At 37.1% G+C, this 17,811-nt stretch overlaps 4 protein-coding genes across 6 annotated transcripts in view; all 4 read right to left on the bottom strand.

Annotated features, from left to right (window-relative positions):
* Nucleotides 1-649, bottom strand: part of LOC106294588 (V-type proton ATPase subunit G1) — a 1,856-nt gene extending 1,207 nt beyond the window's left edge. The window contains exons 1-2 of one of the 2 annotated variants that reach the window (XM_013730193.1): nt 554-649; nt 66-167 (exon numbers count right to left, since the gene is read on the bottom strand). In XM_013730193.1, the coding sequence (XP_013585647.1) occupies nt 66-153 (88 nt within the window). In that variant the 5' untranslated portion in view covers nt 154-167; nt 554-649. The other variant, XM_013730194.1, reaches the window with a different exon arrangement.
* An 830-nt stretch (nt 650-1,479) lies between these two features.
* LOC106344107 (alpha-dioxygenase 1) lies at nt 1,480-6,194 on the bottom strand. Its single transcript, XM_013783494.1, has 10 exons — nt 5,953-6,194; nt 5,359-5,622; nt 4,810-4,959; nt 3,815-3,948; nt 3,292-3,508; nt 3,034-3,179; nt 2,696-2,923; nt 2,387-2,589; nt 2,039-2,282; nt 1,480-1,902 (listed from the first exon to the last, which is right to left on the bottom strand). Exons 1-10 carry the CDS (start codon nt 6,058-6,060, stop codon nt 1,674-1,676), a joined length of 1,923 nt encoding a protein of 640 aa, XP_013638948.1. The 5' UTR covers nt 6,061-6,194; the 3' UTR covers nt 1,480-1,673.
* A 7,737-nt stretch (nt 6,195-13,931) lies between these two features.
* LOC106292898 (sulfated surface glycoprotein 185-like) lies at nt 13,932-15,352 on the bottom strand. 2 transcript variants are annotated; one of them, XM_013728566.1, is made up of 2 exons: nt 14,596-15,352; nt 13,932-14,396 (listed from the first exon to the last, which is right to left on the bottom strand). In XM_013728566.1, exons 1-2 carry the CDS (start codon nt 15,217-15,219, stop codon nt 14,292-14,294), a joined length of 729 nt encoding a protein of 242 aa, XP_013584020.1. In that variant the 5' UTR covers nt 15,220-15,352; the 3' UTR covers nt 13,932-14,291. The 2 variants fall into 2 exon arrangements, with proteins under 2 accessions (XP_013584020.1, XP_013584019.1); XM_013728565.1 differs by having other exon boundaries at nt 14,601-15,352.
* A 1,632-nt stretch (nt 15,353-16,984) lies between these two features.
* Nucleotides 16,985-17,811, bottom strand: part of LOC106294408 (mediator of RNA polymerase II transcription subunit 11) — a 1,204-nt gene continuing 377 nt past the window's right edge. The window contains exons 2-3 of the mRNA XM_013729961.1: nt 17,677-17,793; nt 16,985-17,271 (exon numbers count right to left, since the gene is read on the bottom strand). Coding sequence (XP_013585415.1) covers nt 17,095-17,271; nt 17,677-17,793 — 294 coding nt within the window. The 3' untranslated portion in view covers nt 16,985-17,094. The remainder of the gene's footprint in view (nt 17,272-17,676; nt 17,794-17,811) is intronic.

Below are 17,811 nucleotides of genomic sequence, written 5' to 3'. Positions count from 1 at the left end.
AAACCCCCCCCCCCCCCCAGACGTGATAAGATAACATCGTTATGTATAAGGTTGAGACAAGGTACCGGTCCTGGCAGCATTGACAATGTGTTGAGCTTCCTGTTCAGCAGCAAGCAACTGCTGGATCCCACCTTGACCTCTGCTGGACTCCATTGTTTTTTTTTATCCTACAAAACAAAAAAAAAAAAAAGACTTAAAACGTCTCAATTATCACTCTCACAGGTTTGTGGATCAAGAAACCCCAAGTTCCCTAAAATCAAAGCATTTAACAAGACAAGCTAATGAGTAAAAAACAACAAGCCGCCTTCACATGATCCAAGAGCAGCAGATCTTGCTAAAATCTATCAATCCATGACTAGAAGAGGATTGAGTATCACCAAGTCAAATATGTAGAATCTAATCTAACTCATCTTTATCCTACCAAAGATCCTAACACATCTAAAAGGTTTAATCCCCTTTACCACAAGTAGACAGACAGAACCACAACACGGTGTTAATTTTTCCACTTCCGATTGATTAAATCTCATCCCAAGTAAGTAGACAAGGCACATACCTTTGCTTTTGGCTTGTTCCGACAGCGGAGAGAGAAGCGATACACAATCAAAATCAATCAATCAATCCGATCTGATCACCCACAAACGTCTATCCAATATAAGAATCAAAAGTAGTGGGCCCACGTTTTACTGTAATAAAAGCCCACTTTTTAATTGGCCGAGGCTTATACTCTCAGATTGAGCCCACGTATGGAAGAAAAAGGCCTCACAGATTAATATACTAACTTCATTAATGTGACTGAAATTTCAATATCATTGCGAAACAGATATCACAGCATATCAATGTTCCTCATCTTCCTAATCAACCAATATCTATTTAATTAGTAAAAATAAACAAGGAACAAAAAAAATTTTGAACTCATATATTGTGTGTCAAAGAAGAATGTAGGCCGTGTTCGTTTACATGTCGCGCGACCTGCGACCTGCGACATGCGACATGCGACTGCTCGCAGGTCGCAGGTTGTTGTTCGTTTTGCTGTCGCGTAACATGCGACCTGCGATTGGTCGCAAGTCGCAAGTCGCAGGTTGTTGTTCGTTTTGATGTCGTGCGACTGATCGCGTGACCAGTCGCGGGTTCCCATTTAAGTCGCCCGAAAAAACAGCGACTAAAAATTAAGAAAATTTTGATCGCGCGACTGGTCGCAGGTCGCAGATCGCTGGTCGCGCGACACGTAAACGAACATGGCCGTGATCAAATTACAATGTGACAACATAACCAGAGTTGTTTGAGGTCAGCTCGATTTCAACATTTCTTCTAGTTTTCTTCTCTAAGTTAAAGTGGCAAGTAAATAAGCTTGGACAAACTCGCTGTGGTACAAAATCAATCTCTCCCTCGGTTATTCCCACCACCGAGAGATGATCAAACTCCTCAATAATCATTTATGTGATGAGTGATGACAAAACAAGATTGATTACAAACGACTTATTGAACAAACAAATGATACATGTATTAATATATATCATTCTTTTTTACAAATATTACAGATAATTGTAGTAGATGAATAATGCTGAGAGCGCTCACAGCGACACACATTCACAGCTCACAGTAACCAACAATACCAATAAAATAAAATACAAGAGTCACTCAAAGTGCATCACATCTGACATAATCGATCTGATTTAAGATGATGGAACTCGGAGATAGAGAGGGATTGGGTTTTTGGCAACCGGTGGTGAATCCCATACTGAAAATGCACTTTCAGAGTTCATCCATCTGTCGGTCATCTCAGGATAATGGCGATCAAAAACGTCTCTGAGACTCTCTGTAGTATTCACCCATTCAAGTCCTTTCTTTGTATAAGTCATTTCATTGAAATCACTCGTGAAGAATCTATCCGCTTCTAATCTCCTGAAAATATATTTAATTTGATATAACATATTAATATTGTCCATCCATGAAATTTAAATTCAGCTGTCCATTTTTTTATCCTGAGAAATTTAAATAAAATTATACAAACAAAATGCTAAATAGTAAATATACATACCTTGTAGCCATGATGACGAAAATGTTAAAGGCAGTCTCGCTAATAGCGAATCCTTTGATTTTCTTCTCGGCCATAAGTCCCACCAGAAGATCGAGCTCTTCCACATTACCACCGTACACGTCTTCTAGTGCTTCAATTGCTTCCTTATCGTCCGTTAGATCTTCCCACTTCTTTATCGGAATCATAAACATAGACCTCCTAAATTCATTGTATCGTGCAACATTCCTCTCCCTGTCCCTGTAGACTATATCAAATGACGAAGAGCACATCACTCATCAAGTCAAACCACAATACTGTACATATATAAATACAAACACAAAACAAACGGCTTGGATCGGATTGACTTACTTTCTAAAGCAGCTAAGTCGATGTGGTCCGGACGATCGTAGCCATTGGGGTCGTGGGGAACAAGATCCCTAAGCCACACTGGATAATTCATCAGTTCGAGAGCCCCACTTGCTTGATGACCCATTGAGACCATTAGCTTAGTAAATCCAATATGAGACATGGTTTGTTCTCCCTTAGGACCAAGCAATTTTCCGAAAGAAACCCTAAAATCCATATAATCAAGTTATATAAATAAAAAAGCAAAAAAAATTTGATTTGGAAGTTTCAAAAATAAAGGAAAATTAGAGAGCTCTAGAGTAAGTTATATACTCTTCAATCAACGGTAGTGATTTATTAGTTCCTGGTACAACGTCGATGTCACGTAGTTCGAGCTGATCAGGTAAGAGCGAGTGCATTCGATAGACGCTGGTGAAATCTTCGGTTATAGAATATGGGACTCCATGATTTTGCGGTTTCTTCATACCCACGAGACCTCCCAAGATGGAACTCCCTACATGTCCGAACGAATCTTTAAACTTCTTTCCTAAAATTCCGTACCTAAAAACACACACCATTTAATTTATAACCATACACATATGTTGAATGTGTATTAATAAAAATAATTGTGTGACGTGATTACAGATCGTCAAAAATGTACAATTACTCACCAATTTGTTCGCATCCCGGCAAGTAAAGTGTCGGTTTTAAGAAGCTCAACGGTCCAATCTATGGTGTGAATCTTGGCAATCACTGCTGACGTCACTAGCCTAGCATGGCGGTACAAATCCTCGTCTTCCAAATCATCGTACTCCTTCTATATGATGCATAAAAATATAATATTGAACTAGTTTATATACAAATCATTCACTCTATTTGCGTATGAAAAATGTCCGAATTTACACATAAAAATGGAAACATATATTAACCTTGAGGGCGTCGCATACGGCATTGTGCTCTTTGACGAAGAGAGCTTGCAAGGCGGAGACACCGACCCAACTGTTACGTACGTCGCCGGAAATGGCTAAACCGTCTTGGTCTTGGAGTAAGAGACCCGTCTCCTCCGATAACTTTAGTTTCCCGTCTTTGTAAGTCCTCACTCTGTCCATTGCTTTCGAGTTGCTTCCATAGATGACGCTCGAATCCCTAATTTCATAATACTCACACGTATTCATGTTTATTCTGACATTTGTTTTTTCTTTGGTGGCTTAGTTAGACCCAATAATTCACTTGTGATCTATGTACATGTTAGACTTACTTAATTAGCACTAAGGTGTACTTTATTTTGTATAGTATATAGGCAATGTAGTGTATATGTTAGATTGAGAATCAATTACTTGACACTAAGGTGCTATAGTATGTACGATCTCAATACAAGCTAGGCTAAGAATTAACTACCAGTACTAATAAGGGTGTTTTACTTTACAAGTTACAGAATATAGCATAACTTACCACCAAGGTGTACGGGAATTTAACGAACCGGTCTTGATCTCGAAGAAACCTGTAGGAACTTCCTTTGTCTTGAAGAATCTGAAGGAGCTTAAGGGACACTCGTTCGCTACTTCTTTTGGAGCCACGAGCTCAATCTAAGTTTACCCACTAATAACAAGATTAAGAGGATGATTGTTTTCATATTTTGCAGTGGTTTTTAGTTTTTGTTTTTCAAAAAACCACTTTTTAATCAATCAAGTTTTTGGAAAAAATAGATTCCTTAATTATAATCTAGGAAAACTGTTTTTTTTTTAAATAAACGGCAACTTTCTAAAAAGGCCAAGCACCCACTTTGGTCAAGCAGCTTCTTCACAAACATCACGTTAATTTTTCAATATTTTTTTTTTATTTTTTGTTAAGTATATATTGTTATTTCCTTAATCAGCATTTAACAAAATGAAAATTTATATATATGCTTGTAAACTAAAAGAAGTTCAAAAAATATTTCAAAAAGAAATTTTATTTAAAAGTTACTATTTTAATTCATTGTTATAGAAATTATTTATACAGAAAAGAAATAAGCATAGAATCTATGTGTAAAAAATATCTTAGAAATATTTTTCATCAAATGTATGATATTAATAATTTATTTTGTATTTACGGTTTTTGTTTTAAAATAATTTTATTAAATAAATTTTTATGTGTTTTGATGACAATATTTTATTTTTATTATTTCCAGATAAACATTTTACTATTAAAAATAAATTTCATCTAATCAATTTTAAAAGAAAAAATCGAAAACTAAAAACCAAAATCTAAAACAATCATTCATGTTTGTTCAAAAACTAAAATCTACTGAAAAATCAAACACTAAAATCCAAAAATCAAAAACTAAAAAATTAAAAATCAAAAACTAAATTCTAAAAATTAGGAAAACAATCATCACCTACACCGTGACTGATAATAAATATATTATCATCGTATAAATGTAGGACATGGAAGATTAATTAACGAACCTGATTAGTTTCTTCAAGATGATCAACCCAATCATGAATCATGAATTGTATCCAAGAAGCTGCAATCATATTAAACTGTTTTCCCGTGTCGATCAACTTTCTTCTTGCTAATAGTTTTGTCGCCACTACCATGGGGTCTGGCTTCAGTAACTTGAAAAAAAAAAACACATCGCTTTATATTTTTCAAGTAATATTCTAAACCTTAAAAAAAGAAGACGTAATATTCAAGACTTGGAAAACTGGAAAACATACTACAATATAGAAAATTCTCAAGAAGATGTCACTTTTATAATACCGTTTCAGATCAGAAATATTAGCAAGTCATTCCTTATTCGGAAGTTCGATTCAACTGAAGAAAAAAGGAAATTATTTGTCTCCTCAATCGATCTCCATATAAAAAAATCGAGCAAAAGTTATTCAAATTAGTCTATTATATACGTTTACAAACTGACAAATAAATCTTCATACCCAAAATTCGAACCAAGATCAAATCAGAAGCCGTGTTAACGACTTTTTTATACCTAAAAATATGCATGTAGGCAATCTTACCTTGGTCTTCTGATCAACAGGAGGACAATTTCTTCCGATGAAGCTATATTGGCTGCCGACGCCTTCGTTGAACGGATCATTAAATTTTCCGTCAGCAGTCCGGTACGGATAGTCAGCAGGATTAAACCGGGTCCCAACCGGAGTTTGACCAACATTGATGAGATTATATTCTTGGTGAAGATGTCTGCGCAACCCTAGGTAGGCCATACCCAAGAAAACCGGAAGCTTGTGCCACGGAACCATCGTATCCACTGCATGCACGATCTGCATGACCATGTAATATCCAATCATCATAACTATTTTTCGAATGAATGTGTATATAAAGAAACACTATAGACCATCCAAGCTTAATGGTGAAAATATGGTACATAAAACCTCCGGAAAGAGAATACTATTTATTACAAAGAATTTTGCGTAGAGTTTTCTGACACGGTTAATGGTAACATAATCGGTTTATGAAAGAAATATTTTCCTTTGTGAAATAATTTTTTGATTTTATTTTAGTAACAATGTGTTTCTATGTGCATGTATATGTGTAGTAATACTAAAATTTAATTACTTAGTTTACAAAAAAAAATTTAATTAATTACTCACAAGAAGTATGATACGATCCAAGACGGGCATTCTTGAGTAAACCTCGTGGAAATCTTTGTGGATGAATTTGAGAAAAACAGAAGAGATTAAAGAACTTATTACTTTCATCTTCTTAAGTTTCTGAGGTTAATATATATTTATATCAAACGGTTGTGGGAATATCAAATGTGACACGAGAATCGTTGTTCTCAAGCAGCAAGGAAACAAACCAGAAATTTGCTTGAGAATAATTGTGAATGGTGTGAGAAATCCTTGGTGTCTCTGCCTATTTATATAAGGCAAAACCATGAGACAAAAAGAATACTGTTCAAATTTCAGAGAGATGCGTACAATACTTTTTTTTAACAACTTACGTACACTACCCTTATTTTATAAATATTAGAGCTTTTCAAAATAGTATTATTTTTCCATCTTATCGTATTATATTGAAACTTTCGCAGCACTATATGATTTAGAGCCGCCTCTATATGTCAGTATGTCACCCATCTAATCTAGAACCGCCTCTATATGTCAGTATGTCACCCGCATGTGACTTTTTGTATCATTATGATTTATATGTCACTGCATATTTTGTTGAATTACCATTTTTAGAATGACCTCAAAAAAACACTGATTTTACAATTTTTATATCAATTTATTTTATAGCTTTTAAATATATGAGGTGAAAGAAAACGTTACAAGAAATATCAAATGCTAAATTAATTTAAATTTTTAATAAAAATGTTTACTTTTGTTTAAATTTTGAAATAGCAAAGATAAAGTTTTATCATTGCATTTAACTTTTGTAGTATCATAAAAATGTTCAGGTTGCTTGTAGATTTTAGATTATAGATTTTTTTCTTTTAAATTTCAGTTTATGGAATGTACGACTCAAATTATTTAAAAAAGTTTATGATCAAACTTTCCGGAATCCTTCACAAATTAAAGTACATTCCTTCTATCATGTACTTGCGGATATATATTTTATTTAAAAATAATATTTAAACTATAAATTATTGATATATATTTAATATCAATTTTAAGTATATAATATTTTTTTAAATTTTTTTATAATTTTAAAATTTATTTTTGATGAAATTTTACTAATCATATATTAATCAATTATTTTTTATTTTATTTAAAATGCAACATCATATTAATAGTTTCATTTTAAACATTAGTTTATACGAATTATTACAATTTTTTTTTTAAAAGTTTTTATCCTCAAAACATTTGTATGTGACCAAATTAAATTATTTAATATTATATTTTTAATATATTATTTTATTTAATATGTTATATTTCAGTTTGTTTTTTTTTATTTTTATTACATAAATTAAACAGGACATGTTACAAGTTACAACCAATAAATTATTATTTATTTCGTTTTACTAAAAGTTTTATTAAAAAAAAGTTAATACAATAATTTCAAAAAGAATTGGGATATATTAAAATCAACCTGGACTAATAAATGTGTTGAATCCTCCAAACAAAAAAGTGCGTTAAGTAATCACCACGGTAACTAGTGCGAACTGGCCCAATGGTGATTACTTGATGAAGCTTCGGTCCTAATACGGAAAACCACGTAGATTCGATTTCACTCGAACATTCACTGTTCTCTCTAGGTAAAGGGGCAAGCCGGTACCTTTTTCTTTTAAATGTTTAAATAAATTTGTCAATAGCGTTCACATATTTGTTTCCTTTGGTCAACTTATCCAACTAATCCTGTTCAGAATCATATAAATCTAGAATGCTTATTATTTCCATGATGACAATAGTAACGTGTACACAGTTTCTTCAAATAGGTTTTTCCTCTCTTGCTTTTCAAAATAGGTGTATAGTTGATTTTCGATCAGAAAAAAAAATCAACCTGTGCTCAGGGGCGGATCTAGCTTGATAAGTATGGGGGCACGTGCCCCCAACTAAATATAAATAATTTTAGTTTTAGCCTTTGTGCATTGAATCATTTGGCCTAGCTGCATTGGTTGTCCTCGGTTGATATCCAAAGTCTCGAGTTCAACTATCTCGTATTTCATTTTTTATTTTCCTTTCTTTCAATTGAATTTTTCTTTTTTTTCTTTCTTTTTTTATTTTCGTCATATAGGACCTGCCTATATTCAAAATTTTCAAACAAGGAGACATGTATATCTTCTTTTCTGTACCAAATTACTCTACATATCTAGTTTCTTTCTTTCATTTTAATTTTTTTCTTTCATTTTTTCTATCGTCCAGGTCCTACATAAATTCAAAAAGATTAATTATTTTCTGTTTGTCAACTAATTTCCATTCATATCTTAATTTTAATAACCTATCTCATTTTACCAGGAATATCTATACATATTTTTTTATAGGGCTTTTTGCAAAAGTGACTCAAAACTTGGAGTCAAACAGAAAACTAACCTTTTCTTTTGACTCCTTTTTTTTTTGAGATTTTAACCCCACACCTGCACTTTATCTACGAAAATGCCATTAACATTTTTTTTTTTTTTTTTTTACGCCTTATTATAAGTCGTCTAATAAGTCGTCCAGATGGAAGACTTTCCAGACGACTTAATTAAGTCGTCCGATAAGTCGTCCAGCTGGGAAGACTTTCCAGACGCCTTATTATAAGTCGTCTAATAAGTCGTCCAGATGGAAGACTTTCCAGACGACTTAATTAAGTCGTCCGATAAGTCGTCCAGCTGGGAAGACTTTCCAGACGCCTTATTATAAGTCGTCTAATAAGTCGTCCAGATGGAAGACTTTCCAGACGACTTAATTAAGTCGTCCGATAAGTCGTCCAGCTGGGAAGACTTTCCAGACGCCTTATTATAAGTCGTCTAATAAGTCGTCCAGATGGAAGACTTTCCAGACGACTTAATTAAGTCGTCCGATAAGTCGTCCAGCTGGGAAGACTTTCCAGACGCCTTATTATAAGTCGTCTAATAAGTCGTCCAGATGGAAGACTTTCCAGACGACTTAATTAAGTCGTCCGATAAGTCGTCCAGCTGGGAAGACTTTCCAGACGCCTTATTATAAGTCGTCTAATAAGTCGTCCAGATGGAAGACTTTCCAGACGACTTAATTAAGTCGTCCGATAAGTCGTCCAGCTGGGAAGACTTTCCAGACGCCTTATTATAAGTCGTCTAATAAGTCGTCCAGATGGAAGACTTTCCAGACGACTTAATTAAGTCGTCCGATAAGTCGTCCAGCTGGGAAGACTTTCCAGACGCCTTATTATAAGTCGTCTAATAAGTCGTCCAGATGGAAGACTTTCCAGACGACTTAATTAAGTCGTCCGATAAGTCGTCCAGCTGGGAAGACTTTCCAGACGCCTTATTATAAGTCGTCTAATAAGTCGTCCAGATGGAAGACTTTCCAGACGACTTAATTAAGTCGTCCGATAAGTCGTCCAGCTGGGAAGACTTTCCAGACGCCTTATTATAAGTCGTCTAATAAGTCGTCCAGATGGAAGACTTTCCAGACGACTTAATTAAGTCGTCCGATAAGTCGTCCAGCTGGGAAGACTTTCCAGACGCCTTATTATAAGTCGTCTAATAAGTCGTCCAGATGGAAGACTTTCCAGACGACTTAATTAAGTCGTCCGATAAGTCGTCCAGCTGGGAAGACTTTCCAGACGCCTTATTATAAGTCGTCTAATAAGTCGTCCAGATGGAAGACTTTCCAGACGACTTAATTAAGTCGTCCGATAAGTCGTCCAGCTGGGAAGACTTTCCAGACGCCTTATTATAAGTCGTCTAATAAGTCGTCCAGATGGAAGACTTTCCAGACGACTTAATTAAGTCGTCCGATAAGTCGTCCAGCTGGGAAGACTTTCCAGACGCCTTATTATAAGTCGTCTAATAAGTCGTCCAGATGGAAGACTTTCCAGACGACTTAATTAAGTCGTCCGATAAGTCGTCCAGCTGGGAAGACTTTCCAGACGCCTTATTATAAGTCGTCTAATAAGTCGTCCAGATGGAAGACTTTCCAGACGACTTAATTAAGTCGTCCGATAAGTCGTCCAGCTGGGAAGACTTTCCAGACGCCTTATTATAAGTCGTCTAATAAGTCGTCCAGATGGAAGACTTTCCAGACGACTTAATTAAGTCGTCCGATAAGTCGTCCAGCTGGGAAGACTTTCCAGACGCCTTATTATAAGTCGTCTAATAAGTCGTCCAGATGGAAGACTTTCCAGACGACTTAATTAAGTCGTCCGATAAGTCGTCCAGCTGGGAAGACTTTCCAGACGCCTTATTATAAGTCGTCTAATAAGTCGTCCAGATGGAAGACTTTCCAGACGACTTAATTAAGTCGTCCGATAAGTCGTCCAGCTGGGAAGACTTTCCAGACGCCTTATTATAAGTCGTCTAATAAGTCGTCCAGATGGAAGACTTTCCAGACGACTTAATTAAGTCGTCCGATAAGTCGTCCAGCTGGGAAGACTTTCCAGACGCCTTATTATAAGTCGTCTAATAAGTCGTCCAGATGGAAGACTTTCCAGACGACTTAATTAAGTCGTCCGATAAGTCGTCCAGCTGGGAAGACTTTCCAGACGCCTTATTATAAGTCGTCTAATAAGTCGTCCAGATGGAAGACTTTCCAGACGACTTAATTAAGTCGTCCGATAAGTCGTCCAGCTGGGAAGACTTTCCAGACGCCTTATTATAAGTCGTCTAATAAGTCGTCCAGATGGAAGACTTTCCAGACGACTTAATTAAGTCGTCCGATAAGTCGTCCAGCTGGGAAGACTTTCCAGACGCCTTATTATAAGTCGTCTAATAAGTCGTCCAGATGGAAGACTTTCCAGACGACTTATAATAAGTCGTCTGCGCAGTCTTTTGGATTGAAGTAAATACCTGACTCAAGATAGCAGCTTTCATTGATCTGCGGCCTCTGCTGCCCTCGTAAGCCAGTATCGGTGGAGACGGACTGTCTGCTCTGGGACCACCAATACTAGCACCCAATTCCGGCATAGCTGTGTACGTCTAGACCTGAAGAACTTGTATAAACCCATCCACGGTGTAACAGCCAGCAATTTCTTTGTTCCACAAAGAGTCCATCAGCACCTTAAACGCGACTCTCCCCCATGGATAATTCTCAAACCGTTCTAAATCCATCACTAGCCTTGCCAGAGTAGATCGTGTAGCGGTTGAAAACTTTCTCCCTTCAATGAATCCAGTGAAGATGGAGAGGTACGCGAGCCGCTTGCGATCTTCCCTGGACCAATCCCCGCATCTCTTCAGTGCTGCTATTATCTGATCAGTAGTTGGCCCAGCTTCCAGATGAACTCCCAGCATCCCCCAGAAAGAAACCATCTCTGGGGTAACGTCACATTTTGGTGTCTCAAGGTCCTCGATGTACTCGCAGTTTAGACCAGTGAGGTTTTCAAACTCTAACAGTGAAAACCTCAAAGGTTCTGGACCAACGAGAGACCACATCTCATACTTCTTCTTAATGTCCAGCTTGAAACTGAGCATGTAGTGAACCAGCCTTGAAGCCCAACCAAATCCCTGCTCCTTGAACTTGATGAAAACTCCCAAACTCGACTCCTTGAGCTCTTCAAATTCGTCATCAGTAAGAGCTTTCCTAAGAGCAGTATGCAACTTGCTGTTATCCGTATGATACGAAATGCTATTGTGGGCTTCTGGTTCTTCCCCTGATGTGTATAACCTACGGGGGAGTTCTGGAATATCCATCCTTTTTGTCTGCAAAATAATCAAAGACAACAATATAAGTCCAGACGACTTAGTAGACGACTTAAATTACTTACAAGTCTTCCAGTCGCAGAAGGAGTTGGAGTACTCGTCATTGCGGTTATAGATCTGAAAAAATAAACGTGAAACGGTGAGAATGAGTAAATTGATAGAGACAACGTTTTATGTTCATCTTTTCCTCGAGATTGATGACTTAGCGGCGTTAGGGTTTACAGAGAAACGGCGCTAAGGTTTACAGAGAAGAAGCGGCGGCGCTAGGGTTTAGAAGAAGCGGCGGCGCTAGTGTTTAGAACGTTGGTGACCACGGTGGCGAGGGCGACGGTTTGTTCGGATATAGTGGAAGCGGCGGCGCTAGGGTTTAGAGGAATCGGCGGCGCTAGGGTTTAGAGGAATCGGCGGCGCTAGGGTTTAGAGGAATCGGCGGCGCTAGGGTTTAGAGGAATCGGCGGCGCTAGGGTTTAGAGGAATCGGCGGCGCTAGGGTTTAGAGGAATCGGCGGCGCTAGGGTTTAGAGGAATCGGCGGCGCTAGGGTTTAGAGGAATCGGCGGCGCTAGGGTTTAGAGGAATCGGCGGCGCTAGGGTTTAGAGGAATCGGCGGCGCTAGGGTTTAGAGGAATCGGCGCGGCTAGGGTTAGAAGAAGCTGCGGCGACAACGGTGAGAATGAAGTGAGATAGATAGCCGATGTTGAGAACGATGGTTTGTTCGGAAATCGTGGGAATTCGAAATCGCCTTTGAGAGGGAGAACTGTTAGGGTTTCTGAATTTCGCGAAAAATGAAACAAAAAAATAAAAATCACCTTATATATTGGGTAAATAATCCGGTTAGCTTTAAAATTACATTGGTAAACTTTAAGGTTTGGTCCGGTTTAGACGACTTATTCTGGCTGATAATGTACAACAGACGACTTAATATTTAGTCGTCTGTTTTCAGACGACAAAATATTAAGTCGTCCTAGACCCTAAAATGAACCCCTAAACTAAAATGACTAGATTAACTAACTAACCACGTTATAAAATCAAATTATACTTAAATAGTGTTTACTATACACAGAAATGAACACGCATAAGTAATTTTAAAAATTTTCAAAAACGGTTTTAATGCTTTCCAACATCTAACCCTAAGAACACATACAATACTACAACATATGTTGATGAAACATAAACTAAAGAATATCATGACTCACTACTACTTTCACTCATCTATGCTGAAAACAATTGAAATTTGTTATATCTTAATTTATACCTCCTAAGACATATGTTAATTACATAATTCCCATTTTTCACTTATCAAAATATTTTTTACAAAATTTTTAAATTATGTTTAAGACTAACTGTCCAGACGACTTTCAGTTAAGTCGTCTGGACGACTTATTTTCAAGTCGTCTAAACAGACGACTTGCGAGGGGTAGAAACGTAAAAAGAATTCCGTTTTTTTGTTTGGTCACAAGGGGATAGTTGTAATTTCAATAGCCTTTTAGGTTACTTTTGCCTTTGACCCAAGTTGGGGTATTGTTTTGGGTTTGACTCCAAGTTTTGAGTCACACTTGGCAATTCTCCCTTTTTTATATGTAGCTTATATTTTGGTAGATGAGTTTCTGTTATATTCATTAAACTAAATAATTATCATTTGAGTAAATAAAGTAATTTAAAATTGGGATAAAAATGTTATAATAAAAAATATTTGAAAATACAAAAACATCAAATAATTTATAGTATATATTATACAGTAATTTATTAATTTTATTAAATTTATTTAAATAAAAATATATGTGCCCCCAATTAAAAAAGTTTCTGTATCCGCCACTGCCTGTGCTGTCAAATAATAAAACAATCTTCAAGCACCCCGCGTATATACGCCAGGCTTTTCAAGAACGAAATAAAATCAATCTTTTTGTAAACATGGCGAATATTTGTAAGGTTTGCTCTAGAGATTTGGCGAATAATTATTATAGAATTATGGACTGGAGAGTCGTTATAATTATTATATTAAATTAATGAGTAATTTTCATCGCCACCTTCTTCGTTCTTCTTTTAAAGAAGGATCGTGGCAGATCGTAACCCTCAGGATAGTTGCTTGAACAAACTAGTTTAATATTTTTCTTGTGGTTATTAAATTCAATAAAAACAATTAATATTTTTTTTAAATTCATATATCATTTTCAACTTGATCTCGGTCTGTTCACGGGGAAGATTTTCTACACAAATGACTTGGATTTTTTAGTTCAAGAAAAAAGACATTAGTTTTTTTTTTTTTTTTTTTTTCGTAATATAGTTTTTTTTTTTTGATCAAACCATACTTGCACTTGATATTAAAAATGTTTACACTCCAATAAAGGAGGATACAAAGAGGCTATTGACAGCCAAACAAACAACACCAACAAAAACATAAAAAATAGAATGGCGACACAAATCACAAAAAGAAAACATATGAGATCGTATCACAACAACGTCATAAGCTACTTCAAAGATTGCATCTAGTGTAACCCGTAAGACCACCCCCACTGCACCATATGCAGAGAAGAGCATTCGATGGGAGGAAGATCCTTGCAATACCAATGAAGCTTGTTCCTCCAATTCACTCCATATAGGAGGAAGTATTAGGAAATAAGACTGATTCAAACGAGGGACAAGCGAGAAATCATAACCCGCCACATCCATATTCATCAGGTTAAAGATGAAGATGAGTTTCTCTTCTCCCTGCCACCAAGAAGAAAGATACACGAACATAACACCAACACCCGGAATAGAACCCGTAAGAGAACTGCACACTGCAGACGATCGCGCCAAGGCGATAAAAACGCTATTAGAGGTCGCAAGAGTAGGACCAAATAACACTAGAACCATCGGTATATCACCGACTAAAGTCATGAACCTCAACTCCAACGTCACCCACACAAATAGCTGTCTAATCCATTCTACAGTAGCAAAATAAGTGGAAAAGAAAGAGCTAAGATGTACATGAGAGACCTTACAAGGAGGAGTGATAGGAAGGTCGAAACAAGAACTGAATAAAGACCAGTCAACACATCCGAATATAGACCTGTATACCACAGGAGAGAGCAGCCCGTAGGCCAATAAAGTGTCACTTGCAAACACATGAGCACCACCACCACCTCCACTTTCTGTCGCTATCCTACATGGAAGCTTTACAGTTGAAATCTGGAATAAAGCTTGAAGAGATGGTCTGGAGGAGGTGTCGCAAAAACGCAGAGGAGCGTTGAGAGCTAAAACGTCTGGAGGATCTGGAGATTCTGGAGGGCACATAGGAGAAGGAACTTCAAGAGGAGGGTCTGGCGGTTCTGGCGGAGAGGGAGTTTTAAACGGCGGATCTGGTGGAAGCGGATCTGGCGGAGGGAAGGTTTCAAACAGAGGTTTTATCTGTTCCACCGGAAACAGATCTGGAGGTTCTGGCTTCGAGGGTAGTACAGGAGGGCTCTTTGTCACTGAAACGCAAGCAGACTCTGAGACATTGGATCGACGAGTTCTCACCGGAGGCAACGACCTAGGCGTGGGAGAGGCAGAGGCAAGTGAAAGGCTCGATCTTTGAGCTTTCAATAGTTCTTCACCTCTCCGAGAAACGCTTCGGGTCATCCTAGGTGGAGTCCCAACGAGGAGAAGCACAGCTTCTTAATGGGAGTTTCGGACGGAGGCGACGGCGGAGAAGAACTTGCAGTGTGAATCCATGGAGATCGGGGGGAGACGACGGCGTCTTGGGTGGTGTGCCAGAGAGAAAAGTCATTTTTTCCACTTTTAAAGACATTAGTTTTCGTATCGGAATTTTACTACTAGATAATCCTGCAATAGTCCACGTGCTAGATGAAACTTGTGTCGGCTTTAAGCAAAAAAGGATAGTTGCTTATGATTATATTTTTCGAGTCATTGCTGTTTTTTTTTTATAAACTTAGCGCGATTCCAAAGACTTTCTAGGTCCAAGTAATAATCACTACGAGACTCGCATGATCCGCGTTTTCTTACCACTTAAAACGTTTTGGGTGACCAAAGGGAATCGAACCCAAGAATGATACTCACGGCTGTTTATTAACAAATAATAATAAAAAGAAGACACTCACAATGTGTACTTGTCCTTTCTTAATTGAGGAAACTTCTGCTGGCCGGGTTCATATATTTTAATCAATTTGGTCGATGGGGCACTTGATCCTTTCTACAATCGAACTGTAAATACATGGCGCACATTATAACTAAAAATAGAAACAGTTGATAAAAAAAAAAACTAAAAATAGATGCATGTACGTACGTTTGTATACGAGTGGTGTGAGCTTTAATTTTCCTAAGGAAATCTTAGCTAGGGCTGGCGTGAACATGAATTATCTTTCTTTGAATGATCTGATACATTTTTCTCTGTTTCGTCTAATTTTTTGGTGTACATAAAGCTTCTCTAAAATTTCATGTCCTTTTTTCCTGGCGAAAATGTTCCGATATATATATTATATAATGGCAAGGCGCAAAGAATCTGTATGTATATACTATATGTTACAACATTCTTAGGTCTAAGTTGCGTACTATATATTCTAGCCGTCGGCAAGTTTTAGGGAAGGAACTCAAACGACGCAAGTTTCATCACGTACGTGGAGTACTGCTGCATTATCTTAGCTAGTATAAGAAAATCCAGGTCTTTTGTGTAGAAAATCTTCCCCGTAAGAGGCCGGGATCAAGTTGAAAGTGATATATCAATTTAAAAAGATATTAATGTTTTTTTAATTGAAATAATCAGAAGAAAAATACTAAACTGCTTTTAGATAGTTTTTTTTTTTTTTTTTTTTTTTTTTTTTTTTTTTTTTTTGTAACTTGCCTTTCGATAGTTTGTGAGTTGAGGATTGTCAAACATTTGGGTAAAGGAATTTAAGTGTATTATATATAAAGATATATATATATATATATTATATACCAAGTGTGATTTGTTTAAATTTAATGGAAGCTACAAAATCATGTGGCTGTTTATGGGTCAAAATAAGTGGTTTGGAACAAGTCATCTAGAACCAAAAATGAAAATATTCTTCTTTGTATTTTCATTTCAAGACATGGCAACTATTCTACTAAAAACGTGCGTGGCTTTCAAAGACCAACAAGTCAGGGTCTCTCTCTTTGCCTATGCAACTCATACGAGGAAAGCAAATACCGGTATTCTATGAACAAGTGAACCCCGCCTGCGATCAGAAAGAAAGAGAGAAAGAAAATGTTCAGTTATGAAGCGGCTGCTCGTCTCTGTCGCTATTTTAGCGGACATGGCCAACCCCCAACGGATGCACCTATATACTTGGAACAGAGATTCATTGTATGTGAATGTTCTGACCAAATCTACCAAATCTTTTTGTTAGCAAAATGAATACAATAAAAGTAGAAGGGCACTGTGATGGGTTTTGCATAGCCTTTTAAAGAATATCAGTACCACCAACATAGAGGATATATAGTTAAAACCTCTAGTCTACAAACTACTTTCATAAGAGATCAATCCGAAGAAGGATAGCGGCCAACAGTTATTTGAAGATGATCAAGCTGAGAGAGAACGTATTGAAGCTTGTGGAAGCAGATCTCATTAGCTATCCTTGAATTGTAGTCGCATTTCTCAAAGGGGCGGTACTCGCAGGCGCTTTTGATCTCTTCCCTTAGTGTCACTTGTATATCCTGCAATAAATATGTAAAAGCATATATGTACAGATTCTTCAAAGATGAGCGAGTTCATGAATGAGACAAAGTTATAACGTCAGCTGAAATCTTCAAACTTTGTGATCAACTAGAGACCAAACCAGGAATAAAAACTGAAACGAACTTGTTCATGATCCCCTAATCTAGACTAGTGTCAAATGAGAGCCGTAGATCAATGAGGTTCGTAAAATAGTAATGCATTAAAGGGAGAGAGAGAGTGTGAGACATGAAACCGAATATTCACAGAATCAAAGATGAAACCTTGCATTGAGATCATTAACCTTGCTCGAAAATAAAGCCCTTGACTTTAATCTACAGAGTATGTAAACGACCCCTAATATAACAAGATGTCGAATCCAATCATTACATACACGCTAAGCTGACCTTGATGGATTGCATGAACTCTCCGCAAAGAGTCTTGACCAAATCTCTCCTGGGCCCAGAAGGGTTCGTCAGTTCTTCCATTACTCCTCCCGCTATATCCAACACCCTTACCACTCTCTGCCCCCCCCCCCCCCC

The sequence above is a fragment of the Brassica oleracea genome, chromosome C5 (assembly GCF_000695525.1).
Source record: "Brassica oleracea var. oleracea cultivar TO1000 chromosome C5, BOL, whole genome shotgun sequence".
Taxonomy (NCBI): domain Eukaryota; kingdom Viridiplantae; phylum Streptophyta; class Magnoliopsida; order Brassicales; family Brassicaceae; genus Brassica; species Brassica oleracea.
This window is presented reverse-complemented; position numbering and strand designations above follow the sequence as displayed.